The sequence below is a fragment of the Lepeophtheirus salmonis genome, chromosome 4, assembly GCF_016086655.4.
Source record: "Lepeophtheirus salmonis chromosome 4, UVic_Lsal_1.4, whole genome shotgun sequence".
Taxonomy (NCBI): domain Eukaryota; kingdom Metazoa; phylum Arthropoda; class Copepoda; order Siphonostomatoida; family Caligidae; genus Lepeophtheirus; species Lepeophtheirus salmonis.
In genome coordinates, this window is record NC_052134.2 from 33,680,100 (window position 1) to 33,702,816 (window position 22,717).

A 22,717-nucleotide genomic window follows, 5' to 3' on the forward strand; every position below is an offset into this window, starting at 1 on the left:
AAACCTTACCTCTCTAAATTATGTTCAAGTCGAGAAAATTACACTGGAACGTGATTGACAAATTTCCCTTGACTCATAACTGTTGGGCATTTTCAATACCACTGTCTACGTCGTCAGCAAGTCCAAAACGTTGAAGAGGAAGAAGGGCTCTGTCAAAAAGGTCAAACTGGAACCAGAAGACTTAAAAAAAACAAAAAACAGACCAGGTCAATCTTCTCAATTTCATGAAGGTCCATCTAAGAGATCTTGGGGTTTCCCTACCCATAACAATACCCATTTTTAATACCTTTCTAGACAGTTTGGTGTGAAACCCCAAGATCTCTTGCATGGGGTCTCATGGATTTGAGACTTTTACTCCCCTGGATCCAGTTTGTCCATTTTGACAAACATTTTGAACTTGCTGTGGTCCTCAATAATAAACGAGCGTTTGAGAGTTTATAACGTTCAAGTGTCATTTTCTCGAGTTGTACGTAAGCTAGAGAGACCGGGTTTGCATTGTTTTGTGACTAAATACTTTTGATATAATATATCGAAATATAAATAAATGTCATCTCTCAACCTTCCTTAATTATTGAATTAGTAAGTGTTCCGATTTCAATTGAACACCCGGTACAAATATGTCTCAGCTTTTCATGGCCTAATGCAAATTCAATAGGTATGAAATTTGATGTAAATATAGCTTATAATATATGTAAATCATCCTAATTAATTAATTATTCTCTGCTTTTCTATCAAAAGTTGATTCACTTCCTCTTGAAGTTAAAAAAATAAACGACTTATTCATAATAAATGTTTTAAAATTCTTAAGCTCGGGGTTACCTCACTAAAATAAAAGATGTACAAAGTATTTTGTTATCTGCTGTCGATTAGGGTGACTGTACTTTCATTTTTTTTTTTTTAATATGAAAAGCTGAGGTTAAAAAAATGATGTCTAATTATACAAAAACACATTAGATAAAAGTTTTGAAAAATGTTTACAGGTAGCTCAACGGCTCGGAAGTTTTGAAAATATATACTTTTAAAGAAAAAAATAGTTTTTGCTTGAATACTGTCATTATACTTCCAACTGAAGTTGTTGTTGTTTTTTTAAAGTTTAATAAAGTCAGCTTTATAAATTTAAAATAAAATATACCTGATGATTGTTATGAAAAAATTAATATTTATGTGTCTAAAATAACGTCAATTGAAGTTGATTGAAATTTAACAGTCGTTTCTGATTTCCTTAACCTATTGTAACAGAACTATATGACTGATAAATATCAAATTTTGAAATTACGAATAATTTACTTTAAATTGAGTGAAAAAATATAAATTTTAAATATCCATGGCCTTTACACGGAAAGAAAAAATTTAATTCAATTTGAAAACATAAAACCTCTAATATCAAATCTAGATCATCCTAGTCAAAAGTGGTACTGAAAAATACATCATTTGGATATAACCTTATTCATTATTCTTGTTGACATATTAACAAGTACTTACCTTATTAATAGTCACATATTTTTAAAACAACGTATATTTATTTCTAATTATTTAATTTTGTAAGAAAATTAAATATCAAGTCTTTGTATGATATGACTTGATATATATATTTATAAATTTTTCTAATTTCTTAATGTAAGTTTTAGACAAATGCAAATGATTTTTGTAAAGTATTTTGTTGTTGTTATGTGCGTTTCTCCTTCGATGGTCTTCCATGACTTGTATAAGATATTAAAGTTATGAATCGTCATTTGTCATCATTAACTTAGTATATTTTGTTACTCTTCTTTGAGCAAGATCATTCCATACTTGGAGCAAAGCATTTTTTTCTGATGTGTGGATGTAATATTCCCTACATTCAAAAGTCCTGGATCAATTTTGTAAAAACTATAAAGTAACTACATTATTTCCAGATTATTTTTTTTGAAATCCCCAAAAGATTTTCATCTATACTTGAATATTATTACACATCTTTGAAAGCGGTAATGTTATTGATCCATCGTAATTAACTCTGCTTTCCGTTTATATTGTTTGTTCACGGCATAAGATGGCTCTAAATCATAAACATATGCTAAAAACGTGATTTTTTTAAATGACTCTGAAACAAAACTTGGATATGTTGAAGGTTTTAAGGGTCACTTTTGTGTTTTACGACTTAAAATAAAAACAATGAACATATCATGACTTGAATGTTGTTATTCGGGTATATTATTATATGTCATTTCTTAAATGTTATAATATAAATTAAACAAACAATGATTTTAACCAAGGCTCCTACAGGAAACATTAGTTGACTTTGAGTAATGATTTTTCGATGAGTACAATTGAAAAATCATATACTTTAATTATGATTGCTAAAAAATATGTTAGTAATTAAATATGGTATTGAGCCCCTAAAGCAATCGGTTGAGAAAGAGGGGTGATCAATATTAAGCAGACGTTGTCAACGTGTGAAAAGCGTTCTGGGGTTGCGTGGAGAGTCTGATTGAGGCCGACGGTGCTCAAATTCATAAATAATGTTCTTTTCTAGAATTTCATTTAAAACTGCTATATACAAATCATTAATTGTTCAACGGTCATTATGAGTCCAAGACTTTCTGACGGCCAAGTAATTTCCCCGACTCTAGTAATTACTTTATATCAACTGACGACAACTTAAGAATTCAATATGGGATCGAAATAACAAAACTTCGTTACCTTTATATACATCACACAACAGTTAAAAGGGCCGTAATCACTTGGAAGAACTAGCCAAATAAGTCAATGATACCAAATGCCATTTACCTTTTAAGTAGTCCCAGACTATCATTGTTATTCTATATCAGCAGAATTTTTATAATGAATAAGAAATATATATATATTTCTTAATATTAAAATCCTATATAGTATTTCATTTGATACTGAATTATAATATTACTTGCTATTATTTTATTAAAAGTATAATGCTTTAATAATAAAAATAGATAAAAAAACAACCGACAAAGAAATTAATCCTATCAGCGGCAAATTTTTGAAAAAAAATTAACAAATCACAAGTCACAAAAAATGAAATTAATTGAAAAAAAAATTCAAAAATCCACAGCTATTCACACAAAATTACAAATATTCATAGCTGTTCAAAAACAAAATTCACAAAATAAATTTCAAATACTAACTTTTTTTCCAAAAAATTTCAAACCTCTATATCGATTCAATGTAAATTATTATTTGGAAAAAAATATCAAAAATTATATTTTAAATATTATTTTTTTGAAAAAAAAATCAAAAATCCACAGGAACTCAAACAAAATTTAATTTTTGGGAAAATAAATTAAAAAATCAAAAGCTTTGCACAAAATAATAATTGAAATTTTGTTTATTTCTTTAAATTTTTTAATTTATTTAACATTCATTTATAAACTATAGCTACTTAGAGTGTGTTTTCATATGACATCATCATTATAGAAGTCGGTCTTAAAAAAATAAAACTTACAAATAATTATATAACGTAATATAAAATAAATGATAGATCTCGAACAGAAATTTTTACTTTTTCAACTTTGCATACCTTTCAGTGAACAAATCTTATTTAATTAGATAAATCATTTAATCATAACGGTTATAAATTAATGGTTTTGATCAACTGTTGGTTATGAGTAATAAAGTCAAACTAACAATAAACCTACATTGCTCCATTGATATATGTCTATCTTTGATGGAGTTATTTAAATATAAATATTTAGATAATAAAAATGATGATTAGATCTACCAACAACAAGTTTTGACATTTTTATTATATATGTATTTACTTATCTATCATAATTAAATCTCTCATATGGAAGTGACTCCCAACCCCATTGGTCATTCATTTAACAATTCATTGGCTCAAAGTGTTATTGACCGTAGCACAAGGAGAAAAAAACTGTCAAATCAATCGCTCATGGACAAACTCATCTTCCCCCAAGACAACATTTCCTGAGAACCAAATACCCGAGACAATAAATCATTTTTACGCTCTTGTATTTTATTTCATACCTAGAGCATATCAGGTCAATATGATTCTTTTAAATTAAATAAAAATTTTAAACTAGAGCTGTACATAATGATTAACTCATCCCACAAATTTGAATACAAGCCCTATAATCGACTCAAATATGTTCATGGAATATTGGTCTTTATGGTGAATGTTTTTATACAGTAAAAAGATAAAATGGGATTTTAACTTTTTCATGGTTTTTGCTCAAGATTTTTTCCATGTAGTGATCTGCTTATCTACGTATAATTTGATGGCCAACAAGAAATCTTCTAGTCGTTTTATCAAATTTAAAGGACATTCTTGTACTTTGAAAGAAAGAAATACAATATTAAAGTATGTTCGGTTCAACTTAAGTATATAAAGAACAGATAAACCGATTATTATCAGCTTGCATATTTGGTATTTAGATGCGTATAAAAGACATCGGCCTTCTTTGTTAATCCAACTGCCAATAAGTCATTTATATGAAGCTATGCTTAGGTTAATAACCTCGCTTTTTTCTGTCTGCAGTTACTGCTTTGTTGACTTTACATACTCCATAAAACTTTAGGAAACTGTATAGGGGAGACCTGGTAAAGTTGCAACACTTTTTGTTTCTGACTCCTAGTTGAAACTCGACTCTAACTTAGACTCGTCAAATTTTAACACAGCATAACTACAAATAGTGTTGTGTCGGTCCTTATTTATTCGGTCCAGTCCAATTCAGTTTTAGAACCGGTCCCATCAGTCCTGGGGGATCTCTCGTTAAGACTGTCAGTACTACAAGAACTGATTTAAAAAAAAAAAAATAAAGACTCATCTATATAAAGTTTTAGGACTGATATCAGAGGCGTCCGCAGGTGTGGACTGTAACATCCCCCCCCCTCCCGATTAAGGAATTTTTGATTTTTATTAGAAAATTCAATATTTGAAATTGTTTTTGAAAAATTTAACATTTGTAATTCCATTTCATTTTATTCTTCAAATTTTTTCCCCAAAAAAATAATTTTCTGTAAATAGCCAAAGATTTTGTGAAATGTATCTCTTCTAAAAACGTAATATTTGATTTTTAAATTTCTTGTATTAAAATTGAATTTTGAAGTTTGTTTATACAAATAAATTAATTTTTTGGAAATATCTTGGGATTTTTGAATTTTTTTTCTGATACATTTAATTGTTGGTGGGTAGGGTGAATTTTTTGTAAATAGCTGTTGATTTTTTGAATCAATTTTTTTTGTTTTTATAAACAGCTGTTGAATTTTGAACTGTATTTCCAAAAACCTTAACTATTTTTTTGTGAATATTGTAGATTTAAAAAAAAAGAAATTCTAAAACTTAGGGGGTCCCCTTAAAATATAATCTTGCTCCTGGATTTACTGGACTGAATTGGACCGCATAGAAACTGAACTGGAAGGGACTACAATACTGCAACTTTCCCCCTAGCCAACAACGGTAGCAACAGTTAAAAATAAAAAATATTAGTTATAAATTGTTGACTAAAAAATATTTTTCAAATAATGAATAACTAGAATTTTCATTGTGCTAAATTATAAATCTCCAATTAATTATAGCAAATTATGATACAATTAGATTTTTATTATAAGTCACTAATCAGTATTATAAACCAGAGAAATTCAATCTCACAAAACCTATCTTATGGAGGGATATCGCGTAATTGACAATGTGGTAAGGGAAAAATTATCTTAAACTCAAATTGCATAGGTTCGATGCATAGGAAATATACTTAGTGTACATAGACTCCAAATACATTGCCTAATTCAGATGGAGTATTTACAGCATCTATAATGAAAAACAATATTTTAATTCCTTAAAAACAATACCACAAATGCGGGATTAGGAACTGAGAGAGTACAAAAAAAGACTGTCATTGTCAAAAGTTGATCAATTGCCCTAAAAATACTGCCATAGAGACTTTCACATAGTCTGTAATCCAGAAAAATGGGAGAAGAATCTTTTTAAATATAAATATTTTGTTTTTTATTGTTTTTTAGACTTAATAGAAATTTACCTATTCAAAAAAAGTAAAGGCTATATATCAAATTTTTGAGCGTACACACCCTTTATATGATTTTTAAAAAATATAATATTTTCACCTATTCAATAAATGAATATTGGCTATCAACCTGACTAAACACTAGTGATGGGATAATTTAAAAAAATCCTGATGCGATTCTTTTAAAAATTGCCAATGCCAATTCAGATTCATTAATATTTTAAATAATAGCGAAAAAATACCATTTTTGCTATCAAAAGCGTCCACAGGATTATATACATATATTAATGTTTTTTAGAATTGAAAAATTAAAATTTTTTGTAGAAAGAAACAGTTCAAATATTCAATTTTTTGGAGAAAAATTTCAAAAATACATAGATATTAACAGAAAATTAAATTTTTCGGAAAAAATTGAAAACTTAAATTTCAAATATTAAATTTTCAAGTAAGAAGCAAAAATTCCTTTATTATTTTTTTGGAGGGGCTTTATTTTTTTTTTCATAACTTGAAAAAGTTATAAATAGTTAAATGCCGGTTATAAATTAGAATTAGTATCGCAAATTAAGCATTATTTTCCTGATGCGGATCCCGATTCGAGAAAAAATACACAATTATCCGATTGCGATTACTCCTGAATACTTATCTTAAATAGATATTCAAGTGATATCAACCGAACACAGCAGCAGTAGGTATTCAGTACAGTCTTACTTCAAATTAATTGGATCATATATCAACTTACTCCGACTTTGAACTTCAAAGCCAAGTCCCGAGTCCGACAAAAACTTCAAGACCGAGTCCCGACTCTAACTGGAAATACCCGATCAAGTACCAAGTTTAACGGGAATTTCAAGTACGAGTCCCGAATCTGACAAGTCACAAACTTGGATATAAATATATATGTACTTATATACTATTTAAAATTTAACCCAAATAAATATATTACAATCTGTTGATCAATGTTAATCACCACCATTTTGGTTGACTTCAGACTTTGACATATTTTTCTTCTGAGTTTTCTCCATCGGCGTGATGACCAGGAGGTTTGAGTTTCCTCTGCCTTTCAACTCAACCTTTTGCTTGTTGCAATTCATTACGTCTTTAATGCGTTAATGGCTTAGGAGGTTTCTCAGGTGCAGTGATAGTTATCTTGATGGCATTTGCAATGGAAGTAGTGTTATTCGGTGTAACCTCTGAAAACTGTTTAATGGGTTAACTAACGTTCCCTCTAAACTCACTATCACATAAGTGCACGCCATTTAGTCCCTCGTCGGGGTAGAGTTGAGTAAGAATTTGGAACCGGTTATTATCACACATAGCCATTGCTATAAGGGTTCATAACTCATCGTAAAATTCCCAAATGCTATTTATCATGTTAGGGTCGATGATTCCTCCCAATTTATCAATTATCTTCATATGAAGTTCTAGTCCCCATTCAAACATCAATTCCCAAAATGGATCCATAGGGTAATCAGGGCTGTCGTATAGCTTTAACCTTTTTTCGAAATTTTGATCGTTGATGAAGTAAAGAGTCTCATTCCAGTCATCCCTTAACTTGGCTTCATTGATCTTATCACACTGGGGTACATATTGAAAGTTTTTCATGTCGAGAACCTAACAACAAATCACGCAAATCTAAGAGATCTTTTCATTGACCGTTAAGAAATTGGAATCTGGAAAACAGTTTTTTTCTCATATTATTTATTTACCTTGTATTTCCATTCAGATACCATTTGAACATCTTTTTCCTCATTCTAATCAAATGAATTGTTAATATATTTAAAAAAAGCAAATTTTGAAAAATAAATTGTAACATCCACTAGAATTGCTTAGTGCCCCTTTTATTGTGTGGTTGAGAGTTGTAAAATATGAAATAATGCGATTGCGAAATTTTTTTTAGTTGGCTGTTTGAGTAGTGTTTTTTTATTTCCAAGGCAATGTTCTTGAAAAAGGGAGATAAAGTTGCTCTTATTTAGTATAAATAAACATTATAGTATTACATTTACTCCATTTAAGATAGGCATCTCTTTGTGAAATCCACATAAATAAAGTATATTTCTTTCTCTACGAATCACCTGGGCACGAACCTACGCAGATTGAGTTTTAGATATTAACTTTTTCCTAGCGCATTGTCCAAGAACAACGGCGATTCATTTGGATTTTTGAAAAGAAATACCAAAAAAATTAATATTTCAAATGTTTTTCGAAAAAATGTATTTTTTTGTAAGAAGCTGTGGATTTTTGATTTTTTTAGAATAACACTGGATTTTTGAAATTTTTTTTTATATATATATAATCCTTGGACTCCCCTGCAAATATCACTTAGAGTAAATAAAACTGATCTTCACAATAAAATAATGAAGAATTGACATATTTTATTTGAAGGACCATATCAAAGTCAATGTATCATATTATAGGTAATCCTTACTCATTCAGCAAATTTGAATACAAAGCCTATAGTTGACTCAAATATTTCTATTTAAAATTGGCCTGTAAGTATATATGTAATTAAAAAAATGAATTGAGTTTTTTTTTTCCTTTTCTTAATTTTTGATCAATACTGCTTTTATGTTGGTGCACAACATCTGACATTGAAAATGACTAACATTTAGGAACGCAGTTACCCTTTCATTTATCTGCCCTTCCACTGTTGCAAAACCTTCGGGAATCCTCTTAAGTCGAAAATACCAAGAGTTCTAATGGAAACCTTCCCTACATAGCTGACCCCTAAGACATTTCGAGTATTCATTTCGAATAATATATGAGACACTGAACTATATTAAAAATATAGTATTACATCGTTATCAAATCTGATTTCCATATTGTAGAGAAACAATAATTGTTACAATGGAAAAAATAATATATTTTTCTTAAATTATTCTAATTTTCTTGTTCCTAGAGAATAAAAAAAACAAAGCAAGTTTTAGTAAAAATTATTTTGATTTAATTCAAGTATTAGTATTTATCATTTACATCAAGTAGTATTTAATGCATATGTAAAGGCTTTTTTATTCATATAGTTATTTGATGATGTTTTATGATTACATAAAATGGACAAATTTCCAATAAATCTTGATTAAAGTTATTCAAATGGCTTTCAACTATGTTACAACTTGTAAAAGTTACAATTTCTACACAGCATATATATAAATATATTAAGATCAAATTGGTGCTTGCGTGCGCAGCGAATCTTTTATGATACAACTGTTTGATAACATGTCCTTTTTTGCAAGGAAAAACGCTGTTGTATCAACAAACATTAGTGAAGTTTTGGACATTATGGCGACAGCTGCTGCAAATATAAAAAAGGTTTAATTTACAAAGGAGGAACGGCGCTTCGCCATGACAATGATTTTTGATGACTTTTTTAGAAAAAATTGTGCTACATAAATCCTAAATTCAGGGATCAGGGACTAGGATAAAAATTTGAAAACTCATCAGATTGGTAACTTGGTAGTATTGAAATAACATTTTTCTAAAAGAATTTGACAGTATTTGATAAATAATATAAAAATGAGACTAGGAATTATGTTAATCACTCACATGGAGAAAAAACAATTGAATCTTTCTACATGTACATGCTTTTTTGGTCTTATTGAATGAACTGAGCCCTTTTCATAACTTCAACAGTTTCTTCACATTGTACACAAGGATCTTACACATGTCTTCAGCCTTGAAAGTCTCCTTGACTTTGAGACCAAAGTCCTTTTGAGTCTTTTTGGAAAAAATTATACTGCTTTGAATTTAGCAAATCCCTGTTTATCGGCCTTGGGCCTTGCAACTAGACTTCGCTACTTGGCATGTCTCTGACAGGCCGCTGAAGTCACTGAGTTTACACTGTTATTACTTCTCCTGAAAGGAAATAAGTACCCCTGATGTCTGGATCTTAATTCGATGGATTATTTTGTCTAGGAGCTACATTGAATTAAAAAAAAATTGAGTATCTCAAGCCATCAAAAACTCTGATTGCCTCCATCAGATCCAGAATCAATGCACTGATTGATAATGGAGGAAAATACATCAAATAAGCTCTTTTTCAATATTCAGATGAACAATTCAAGCTAACTTTTAAGTTATTCAGCCGAAAAATGTTCCCTCAGTGCCAATATATAGATTTTTTAAAAATGCGCCGAATTGATCTGAACACACTTTATATAAAACAAAAGATTTTTTTGTATTTTTACTTAACAAATTAAATTTTGTTAAATTTGTACTTGACAAGTTTGAGTTTCTTTTATTTATGTATATTCTTATTACGCAAGACATTTGACGTATCAAGCATTAAGTATCTTTTGCGTTAAAACAGCAAATTGTGCAATATTATATTTTTTAAATCACTATATTGAATATAACATCCTATTTAATCACATTGAAAGATACTCAAACTTCCCTTAAATTATACGATACGTACAAAAAGTTCAACAATTCCATATAAGTTATAAAAACAATTATATAATTTAGATAAAGCACTTGTTTTGTATGAATTTATTTTTATGTTGTAATTAAATTCGTTTTATTTTTGGGGTTTCTATCATTCTCAGGTTACTAACCGGGTTTTAAAAGGGATATTCTATAACAAGCTCATATAAATAATAATTATTTATTTTAAATCGACTATTGGCTAAGGGTGTCTAATAATCTTGACTCTTTATAAGGCTTTGGAAATAAGAATAAAGTTAAAAATAGCAATCAACAAAATCTATATTAATAAAGCAAAGTTGGTCTGTGAGTAAGTCATTTTTGAGCGAAGATGCTTGATTTAAGAAATAGCAATACAGTCGAGCGTGCGTTTTTTATCAAAAATAAAGTGGTAGTAGCCTTGATAAATAATAAGTAATGAATGTGACTTTAGATGAGGCGTGTGTAGCTCAAGCTCAGTCAGGAAGTACTGGAGTCTCTACACTAAGAATAGAATAATAATATGTAAAGGTACTCATGAAAGACAGAGAGTAACACTGATGATTTCTAGAGGAGTTATCTTCGATATTATCTTAGAAAGTTTATCTGTTACTCAAAGCCTAATTACTCCAAGTAATGTATGGTACTACCGATAATAAAATAATAAGCCATAGTAAGAATCACTTTCTTGATTTTTCCTTATCTAGGGTAAAAAACTAGTATGGAAAATTTGGACACTTTGAGACCTCGTGGAACGGCTGTTTTGTAGCTTGTCTCGTTTTCGAGTTAATATTTTTTCTCCCAGTACAAATTTGGGGATGATAAAGTAACTGACTTTGGTAGAGTTTGAGGACTCTGAGACTATTTTTGAAGTGGTACAAACAAAGATGTGCTCAATGATTTACAATTTTCTATTTAAATCAAACATTGCATTGCAAAGTTTATCCCTAGTTGAAGTGATGGTTGTTGAGATAAAAGGAGGGGCATTATCAATTAACAGTACTATTAAAAAATATATGCTGAAGGTAGTTGCTATTGGCTAATGGTCGTATGAAATGATTCTCGAAAGAAAAAGATTTTTGCTGTAAATACAATCATTTGATTTTTTTTCCTTTAATTGGTCAAATGGAGTTTCACAGAATACGCGTAACTAAGCATATTATATTTAGATTTACTCCATTTGTCCAAGGAATCTTATTTAAAATCGTCTATATACCTAAAGTTACTATATTTCCTTCTCTAGGAATGACCAAGTATCGAATCTATGCACATTGAGTTCAAGAGAATAATTTTTCCACAGCACGTTGTCCATTGAGCTTCGCCGTTCTCTTGAAAGGCAATTATATTATTAATTGATAGCAAATAAATTTATTATAAATTGCTGATGATATAGGTTTATAATATAAACATCGACTAATTAGTTTTAAAATGAGTAAACGCTTTTGATGAATTTGAAAATGCCAATTTTAAATAAAACTTTTTTTCTTCTTTGTTAGATATCTACTCTATAATAAACTCTTCAATTTTTTCAGGACAGATATTTTATACGTATAATTGAATTGACTAAATAATATTTTCCTCTTTTTGAACATAGTTGTAAGACATCATAGATGTTTACATGAGTACTATAATTTTAAGTGCATCTATGGATCAAATACAATGCCTTTATAAGTTTGTATTCAAATTGCAATCAAAAGTAGAATTGAAGGGTATTCTAAATTCTCCACATAAGGAAATGCAATGTCGGTACGTTTTAAAACTAATTAATCGATGTTTATCGATTAATTGAAGTATTATCCAAACAATAGTTATGTAAATGACACTCAGTTTTCCACAATGCCAACTTTCCTAGAACTGTGAAAAATTCCCAACAATTATTTAAATATAGTTCCATAGTTGAGAATAATTGGACAACTGCTACTAACTGATTTTGGCATTTTTTATATTTCTTTTTAGGAACAAAGTTGAAAAATATAATCAAGATAACAAAATGATGAAATGATGAAAATATTGCCGATATGCTAAAAAACAAAAGGAAAATGAACGTGATCATTCATACAATTTGAATAATGTTCCGGAGAAAAGCAGATTAGCTGGCATGCTGTTTAATTAAATTTGCTGCAAGCAGCTATAACATGAAGCAAATAACCACAAAGCCCACTCCGTATTTATCAATGATATACATAGGGAGAAATGACTCCGATGTCGACACCTCAATTCTACTCTGAGTCCAAAGAGGACTTTACTTATAACTCCAGAACAAGTCACCATTGTTATTTTCAATTTTTCACACACACACACACTTGTGATCACTTGAGACTTATTGTTCTCTCTTCAAGAATTATAAAAAAAATTATAGCAGCTTTGGAAAATATAAAAACACCTTTTCTAACTAAATAATAAATATAAATCAATTATTTCAATTTGATAACTCGGCTTTATATAAATATAAAGCTTTATTATTAAGTTTCTATATTAAATAATAATAAAATAACGTTTTTGGTAATATAATAATAATGTCATTGATAAACAAAACATAATTGTTATACCAATAAATGGATTATTACTAAGTGAATTAATTTTTCGTTCAATACTTAATTGAGATTGAGTAATGTTTTTTTATGTACACAAGGGATATACATATAATCCTATTTTAATTGCGAAAAATATGTTATTACTTAATTATGAACTGTTAATTTATTTTCTATCTTTTCATTCTGACTATATTGCCTCTTTATTTATTGTCCATCTCGTTTTATCCTCAGCAAATTTCAACCGCACATATTTCATCTTTCAATATTTTTTTTTTTTTTTTTTTTTTTTTTTATCAAAAAATTCCATAATAAAAAATTGTTAGGAAAAAATATAAAAAGTTAAATTTTTTTCCGGATATTTTTAAAGTCCAGTGCTATTCTTTAAAAAAAATCCAAAATCCACAGCTTTTTATCAAAAAAAATTATATATTAAATTTTTGGGTATTTCTTTTCAAAAATACAAAGGATTTGCCGTTGTTCATCGTCAACACGCTCGGGAAAAGTTAATCTCCCAAATTCAATCTGCGTAGATTCGTGCCAAGGTGATTCCTAGAGAAAGAAATATACTTTATTTATGTTGATTTCACAAAAAGATTCTTATTTTAAATGGAGTAAATGTAATACTATAATGTTTATTTATACCAAATAAGAGCAACTTTTTCAAGAACGTTGCTTTTCAAACAGCCAACTAAAAAAATTTCACAATTTATTTCATATTTTACAACTCTCAAACACACAATAAAAGGGGCACTAAGCAATTCTAGAGGATGTTACAATTTATTTTTCAAAATTTGCTTTTTAAAATATATTAACAATTCATTTAATTAGAATGAGGAAGAAGATGTTCAAATGGTATCTGAATGGAAATGCAAGGTAAATAAATATTATGAGAAAAAAACTGTTTTCCAGATTCCAATTTCTTAACGGTCAATGAAAAGATCTCTTAGGTTTGCTTGATTTTTGTTTGGTTATCGACATGAAAAACTTTCAATATGTACCCCAGTGTGATATGATCAGTGAAGCCAAGTTAAGGGATGACCGGCAGGAGACTCTTTACTTCATCAACGATCAAATTTTCAAAAAAGGGTTAAACCTATACGACATCCCTGATTACTCTATGGATCCATTTTGGGAATTGATGTTTGAACGGGGACCAGAACTTCAAATTAACATAATTGATAAAGTGGGAGGAATCACTGGCACTACAAGGAAAACTCGGAAAAATCCCATGAGTACCAACGACTTCACAACCAAATATTCTATTTCCACAGGGTTCCTCAGGTAGAAGCCAACTTTAAACATCTTGCAATGAGGGCTTATAGCTTCATCACTCTCTGCTTAGGCTAAACCTTTCTGTCCCCAGACAATGCAATCTAAAAAACTCAGAAGGGATGTATAAAAGGATGGAAGTAGTTATTACTATCACCCAAGCTATTCCCACGGCCCACTTTACTCTCCCTATACGTCTGACCCCTCACAGGACAGTGGTTAGCGCTCACCTAGCACCATAAGTTGGCCAAATTTGCAGTAGAACAACACCAATTTCAATGGTCAGTCAAATGTGGATGACATGGTATTTAGGCTCATAACTCACCTATACAGGGAACTTATACATTGACCTGACTGTAGACAATCACTTAACCCTATACATCACCCAGTGTGGTAACTTCACCAATTCATCCTCTCCTTCTCCTGTTCACCCATATCTCTTAATGACTTAATTCTGCCTTACCACAGCAGGAAGGATTACTGATTTGATGAATTGATGAATGATGGATTTGTTCGTATACAATCCATGAATGCAGAATTTCGTGTTCATAGTAGCTATCCTTAAATGTCGTAACTACCTCTTCATTTAGAAGTGTTATTAGTCATTGGCCTAGCTGAAATAAAATATTCAAATACTTATGTGATTTGATACAATAACCAGTTTTCTGCTCATCAAAATACCAATGAATCAATAATCCTGGACTTAACCATTACTTCACAAAATGCTGTGTAGGAAACAATTTCCGGGTGTGTTATTACATGATTTTCTAGCAATATTCTTACTCGATACTTTAAAAACTATACATTTATAACCCCACAGTCTGCAAAAGTACTTTCATAAATTTATCAACGCGGACTCATTTCTGGACTATTCTCATATTAACCAAGTTTAACAACTCTATTCAATAATTGAATTGTAATTGCTATAACATGCTTTAATTAATCTAATGATTGTCATTTTATCATTACCTCTGTCATTAGTAATTTATTATTCAAGTTAATATTTTCTTGTAATTCTTAAGTAGTACCTTAAACTAAAATATACGGCCGTGGCCTAGACTAGTCTAAGAGCTGGTATAGATAGAGAAAGCCGATTAAGATGCCTGTCGGTATTCCAAGGTCATTGAGCAGCAGACGATGCGCTTACCGAACAGTGTTTACCGGCATTAGGACAAAACTAATATTAGTATTAAGGCTCTTTGACTGTGTAGGTTCACTCCCAGGCAATTCCTAGAGAAACAAATATGCTTTATGTATATGGATTTCACAAAAAGATTCCTAGGTAAAATGGAGTAAATGTAATACTATAATGCTTACTTATACTAAATCAGAGTAACTCAATTTAACCAATTAAAGGAAAATTTAAAAAAAGAAAATCCAAAGCTGATCATAAAAATTTCTATTATTAAACAAAAAAAGATCATTTGGAAGGAGGATTCATCCCCTCCAGCCCACCTCTTGTGGATAAACTTTGTATAGGTGTAAAAAACTCATTTTTAACAGAAAATAATATTGAACAGTATCGCATAATTTCAGGGACTGCAGCTCCCTCAAGTATATACTTCAAGAAATAAGATAGGGTATGGAGTTCAAATTGGGGAGGGGGGGAAGCCATCGTACCATGAACTCATGTATAGTTTTGGGGAGCTAGGGATCTCGAGCAAGTTTCCTCAAAAGTAATTAGTAAATTACAACTTTTGTTATCTAGAGAAGTAGTTCTCAAAGTGGGGATCGCAACGCCTGTAAGGTGATCAAACATTAATTGGTAATCTTTATACCATGTACATTTTTTTCCAAAGCTACAATCATACTCCTTTAACAAATTGAGGAGTGAACATCTAAGTTTAAACTGACCATGAGTGTTATTATGAATGACAGGAGTATTATTGAGGATTTGTTAGGGAGTTATAAGGGTAAGGCCATTTTGGACTCAGAGTAGAATTGGGGATCGTAAATGGGGGAATTCCTGCTCATTTCCTTGTTTGATTCGGAGTTGGACTAATATTTACCCTTTTCTTTCAGCTGTTTGCAGATAATTTAATAAAAGGCCATGACTGCTCAGCTGATCTTGTCTCAAATATTTTTCCATTCGTCAGGGTTATCATGACAATTTTCGGGGTTTTTTTATATGCTGAAAATCATTTACATGCCTAGTAATAGGTTAAATTTTTATTCATTCTCTCTAAATACATTGATGGTTGTAGCATAAATAATTTCGGATGATATATGTACTTGATCCACAACACTTCATATATTTTTTTCTAGATCTTTTATAAATATTTATGAATGATATAAGTACTATAGGATAAATGAAAGGAAGAAACAAATTATTTGGTTATTTTGAAAATCAATTTATATACCAAATACATCCAGAATTGATAAAATAAGTGCTATTTTGTACAAATATGGAAAATTTACATATTTACCCTACTCTATTTTCATATTTATGTATCATTTATGTGTAATCATAATTTCACATTTTCTACAAAAAATTATTTTTTTGGAAATGGCCGAGGATTTTTGAAATGCTTTTCGAAATATATAACTTTTTGTGTATGGCTATGGATTTTTAAAAAAATACCAAAAGATTTAATATTAGATATAAAGTTTTTGTTTTTTCGTGAACAGCTTTGAATTATTGAAATTTTTTCTAAAAATTTAATATTTTGTTAACAGTTGTGGATTTTGATTTTTTTCCCAAAAAATCATCATTGATACTCTCTGTTTTTCATGAACATGTGTAGAAGGGATTACTTTATACTTGGATTTATCTCCCCAACAGTGATAACAGCTTTGGAAATAAAAATACTATTCAAACAGCAATCTACAAATAATATCACACCCGTTTTATGTCATATGTGTACAACTCTAAAACACACAATAAAAGGGGTGCTAAGCAACTCTGGAGAACGCTATGAAAATATGCTTCACAATTTGTTTTTATAGAATATATTGACAATTCATTCGATTAGAATAAGGATGAAGATCCTCCAATGGTATCTCAATGAAAATATAAGGTAAATCAATAATATGATGAAAAAACTGTTTTGTTTGCTCCAAAAATTAGATTTGTTAAAAATTAAATATTATGTGGTAGATTAACACAAAAAAAATCCTGTAAATACGTCAAGCAAATGAGAAATAACTAAGTAATTTTTTTTTACATGATATATATTTACAAAATACTACCCAATATTTTATATTTCGATCAATGATAGACTTTGTATTCAAATCTGTGTGTCGATTTGAGATATACAAGAATGTTTATACCCTCAATTACGTCTGTAAGACATAATTTACCCCATTAAAGGATTAATTAGAATAACTTATTGATCGAAATTGATCATAACTATTCCTCCAATAATACAAATGTAATCCACACTCCATTTTGACAAAATCATCCTATGTAATTTTTGTGTTGACTAGCAACATTTTTAAAAGATTTGATCACATATTTGAGGCATGGAGATATTTAAAAATAATTTAGTATAATCAACACAAAAATAAGGGCATTGTGGTTTTAAACAAGCAAGTAAAATACAATTAGTCATATTTCTTGAGCTATATTTTAAAATATGCAATACAAATGTCTTTATTGAAGTGCATACATTATTATAAGCATTTAAACATACGTATTCAAAAGTTACAGTATATTAGAAACTTAGCTATAACCATATCCTTTTATCGTTATGATAGTTCAAAACTGAGATTTTGAAAAAAGTCGAAATCTTCGTAAAAAAAGTATTTAAAAAGTTCATGTTGGTAGCTTTGAGAGACGATACATCTGCTGACAGAAATCACTATATAAACAATAGTGGTTTTTGTTTGCTAATACGTTTAAATTTTTTAAATAGGGAAGATCATCAATTTAAATATAACTTTTTGGCCCGAAGATTACTCTATAATTAAGCATCATGCAACCTCAATTAATTCACGGTTTTAACTGAAAAAAACCGTGAATTCTATAAATGGAAGACATATTTCCATACGTTATAAAGGAAAGTGACATCAACTGTTTTATCTCAAACGGGATATATGAGGTAGGGACCATGGATCTACTCAAGCTAAGAGGTGCATTTTTTCACTTTGCTTTAAAGCTTTAAGGAGGAGTAATTAATTCATGAGAACAATTTAAAACATATTGCCGATTAACAATAAGTTTTTTTACAATTATGCTGTCGAAGAATTCGACATTTTGTACAACTCTAATTATGAAGTATGTAAATAATTAAATGAAATATAGTTTATACATTAATAACGAAATTTTATATTCTTGAGTAAGTGATAGATTTGGTCTGAAAATGAGATGATGTACCACATGTCGTAGATAGCGGGTTTGAAACGCCAAAGTTCACAAATCCCCAATACATATATTGAAAGTAATCCCATGAGAAGAATGAAGTATTATTTATTTCCAAGTTGAATAATATCAAGTGGCATGTTGGTTTTGATGGGTATGTTAAATTCATTTTCAAGTCTTGCATTCTCATAACTAACTAAATTAAATATAATAAAACTTTGTCAAAATATCAAAAAAAAAAAAAAATAATAATGTATGTAGAGTGCTTACAGATGTGGGTACGTAAGATGTAAGGCAAGAGTTTTATCGTATTTTCTTTTCTTCTACACTTTTCGAACGGACAGTGGAATAAACGGAAATCAGGTCTACCTTTACGCACTCTCGTGCCTATGACCGTTTTATGTATGACTTGAAACTGTTGCCATCTAAAAAAATTACGGCAATAACAGAAGCACGCCTAAGCCATACCCTATATGTATCTGAATAAAAAAAATAAAGAGATATGTGGTGATGATATTATATTTTTTTATCAAAAAAATACCTATAAAACCAGGCAACAACTTTGTTGTATCACACATTCATCAAGCAAATCAAGTCAAGCAAGGAGTTCAACTTCTAAAGAAGAGTCTACATTCATCAATAACATCAAAGAAATTCAATCTATTAAGATATTAAAATAAAACAGCAGTTTTTATTTTTTATATCTCAACCAAACTTTCATAGACTCTTATAATCTTGATACTCTTGAAGCTTTTTAGTATTAAAATGCTCCGGGTAAGATTTCAGTTATTTGTTTAGTTAAAGCACAATACACTGTTCATTTATCAATTTAGGTGGCTATTATTAGCTGTTTATTGCTTAACTTTGCTTTGGCAATCCCTCATCCATTTGCTGAGCCAGGAAGAAATTGTAATATTGTTAGATCACCTTCCAACACTGGACAATGCTTCAACGAACCAGAATGCAACCAACAATGCAACACTGTTAATGAACAGCAGTGCTCCACTGTCAATAAACAACAGTGCTCTACTGTTAATGAGCAACAATGCTCAACAGTCAATGAGAACCAATGTTCTACTGTCAATGAACAGCAGTGCTCCACTGTCAATAAACAACAGTGCTCAACAGTCAATGAGCGTAAATGTAACACTGTCAACGAAAGACAATGTAACACTGTCAATAAACAGCAGTGCTCTACTGTCAACGAACGTCAATGCTCCACTGTCAATGAACAAAAGTGCTCAACAACAACTGAACAAGAATGTTCTACCGTCAATGAACGTCAATGCTCCACAGTTAACAAGCAGCAATGCTCTACAGTCAACGAACAACAATGTTCAACCGTTAACGAACAACAATGCTCAACAACTACTGAACGTCAATGCTCGAATGTTAATGAAGTAGTCAATGAGAACAAGTGTACCACCGTCAATGAACGTCAATGCTCTACAGTCAATGAACAACAATGCTCAACAACAACTGAACAACAATGCTCAACAACCACCGATCAACAATGTTCCACTGTCAATGAACAGCAATGTTCCACCACCACAAGCCAAGAATGCTCCACAGTGAACGAACGACAATGCTCTACCGTTAACGAACAACAATGTAGAACTGTCAACGAACAACAATGTTCCACTGTCAACGAACAACAATGCTCCACTGTCAACGAACAACAGTGCTCCACTACTTACTCCACTGTCAACAGTCAACAATGTTCCACAGTTAACCAACAAAAATGTTCAACGACTTATGAAACAGTATGCTCTAATGGAGGCGGCTATGGACGATACAAGAGATCTCCTATCTTCTTGGGTCAGGAAAAGAAAGGAAACAGAAGAGACGGAAGAAATTATGGTCGTGGAGGACGTGGAGGTCGTGGAGGCCGTGGAGGATGCAGATCTGTTCCAAGACAACAATGTGTTAACGTACCATCTCAACAATGCAGAAATGTCGCCACTCAAGTTCCAAGACAACAATGCAGAAATGTTCCAAGACAACAATGTAGATCTGTTCCCCGTCAAAGCTGTCGCACTAACCCCAGACAAGTTTGCAGTACAGTTCCCCGTCAACAATGCTCCAACGTCCCCAGGCAACAATGCCGATCTGTTCCAAAACAACAATGCCGCTCTGTACCAAGACAATCATGCCGATCTGTACCAAAACAATCATGCCGCAGCGTTCCTAAGCAACAATGCAGATCTGTTCCAAGAGAGCAATGTGCTAATGTTCCACGTCAACAATGCTCCAATGTTCCAAGAACTGTCTCACGTCAACAGTGTACAAATGTTCCCAAACAGCAGTGCAGATCTGTTCCAAGACAATCATGCCGCTCTGTTCCCAGACAGTCATGCCGCAATGTACCAGAGGAACAATGCAGTAATGTCCCAAGACAATCTTGCAGAAGTGTTCCAAAACAACAATGCAGAAATGTTCCAAGACAACAGTGTACCAATGTACCCCGTCAATCATGCAGAAATGTTCCTCAAGAAGTTTGCAACAACGTTCCACGGGAAGTATGCAACAATGTTCCAAGACAGTCCTGCAGAAATGTTCCTGAACAAGTTTGTAACAATGTGCCAAGACAGTCATGCCGCAGTGTGCCAAGACAATCATGCAGAAATGTTCCAAGACAATCTTGCAGAAACGTTCCTGAGCAAGTTTGCCAAAATGTTCCAAGACAAAGCTGCAATAACGTTTGCGAAGATGTTTTCTGGTGCAAGGTTTGCAACTAAAATATCCTTTCCTTGTAAATCAGTATTTTCCTCATATAAGTTATTTACACTATTTAGACATTGCATACTACAGTATATAGTATAAGCCAAAAAGAAATATGTTAAAATTTTTTTGGGCATTACATATTCATCTGATTTTATATACAAATATATATATTCCTAATATAAACTGATAAAACAAAAAAAAAAACTGTTCTTATTTAATATTTCTTTTAGTATTAGTATTCAATTACTGGAATTTTGTAGACATTCAATGCAAGACTTGCTATATAAAACTAAAACTTATAAAAATAGTAAGAGAGGAAAGTTCCCTCCTTGCAAAGATCTAGGTCTAATTTACTGGCTAAAAAATATATATTTTCTATTAATCTTCCCTCTATTACTCCCCAATAAATCTAAACGTGAGCACTTTCCTGGGAAGTTTAAACGCCACAGCATTAAAATGGATATTTTAGCAATATACAAACTTATTTGCCCTAGGTAATAGTTACATATGAGACGTATAATAAGCTTCTGTGAACAAATCAAATAATTTTTTAGCATTTTAACTTAAGAGTGTGAATTGATATGGTCGAATAATGGTTGGAAAAAAAATTAAACCTTGTAGATGGTAGAAAATAGATTATATCTGAATTCACCATTTCTTTTCAAACAATTCATATTGTGACATATCTTATATAGAATAAGACATATTCCCTTCCATTCTCTCCCTTTTTCATGTTCATCATTGGCGTAGATAATGAATAAGATAACATGATAAATATTCTTTGAAACCTCAATAATCAATTCCAGAATTTTAAAAATAAATTAATTAAATATATAAAGCAATTAAGTCCCATTAAAAAAAATCCAAAATCCACAGCTTTTTATCAAAAAAAATAATATATTAAATTTTTGGGTATTTCTTTTCAAAAATACAAAGGATTTGCCGTTGTTCATCGTCAACACGCTCGGGAAAAGTTAATCTCCCAAATTCAATCTGCGTATATTCGTGCCAAGGTGATTCCTAGAGAAAGAAATATACTTTATTTATGTTGATTTCACAAAAAGATTCTTATTTTAAATGGAGTAAATGTAATACTATAATGTTTACTTATACCAAATAAGAGCAACTTTTTCATGAACGTTGCTTTGGAAATAAAAAAAACCCTACTCAAACAGCCAACTAAAAAAATTTCGCAATCGCATTATTTCATATTTTACAACTCTCAACCACACAATAAAAGGGGCACTAAGCAATTCTAGTGGATGTTACAATTTATTTTCAAAATTTGCTTTTTTAAAATATATTAACAATTCATTTGATTAGAATGAGGAAGAAGATGTTCAAATGGTATCTGAATGGAAATGCAAGGTAAATAAATATTATGAGAAAAAAACTGTTTTCCAAATTCTAATTTCTTAACGGTCAATGAAAAGATCTCTTAGGTTTGCTTGATTTTTTGTTTGGTTATCGACATGAAAAACTTTCAATATGTACCCCAGTGTGAT

At 30.6% G+C, this 22,717-nt stretch overlaps 1 protein-coding gene and 1 long non-coding RNA gene across 2 annotated transcripts; one reads left to right on the forward strand and one right to left on the reverse strand.

Moving 5' to 3' along the window:
* Positions 1–18,358: 18,358 nt before the first annotated feature.
* On the reverse strand, positions 18,359–18,922 carry LOC139905201 (uncharacterized). Its single transcript, XR_011779788.1, has 2 exons — positions 18,759–18,922; positions 18,359–18,684 (listed from the first exon to the last, which is right to left on the reverse strand). It is a non-coding gene; the product is annotated as an uncharacterized lncRNA (long non-coding RNA).
* Positions 18,923–19,055: 133 nt separating this feature from the next.
* On the forward strand, positions 19,056–21,395 carry LOC121115775 (uncharacterized). The gene is made up of 2 exons (XM_040709910.2): positions 19,056–19,262; positions 19,322–21,395. The coding sequence occupies exons 1-2, from the start codon at positions 19,254–19,256 to the stop codon at positions 21,224–21,226; spliced, it is 1,914 nt and encodes a 637-aa protein (XP_040565844.1). The 5' UTR covers positions 19,056–19,253; the 3' UTR covers positions 21,227–21,395.
* Positions 21,396–22,717: the final 1,322 nt, after the last annotated feature.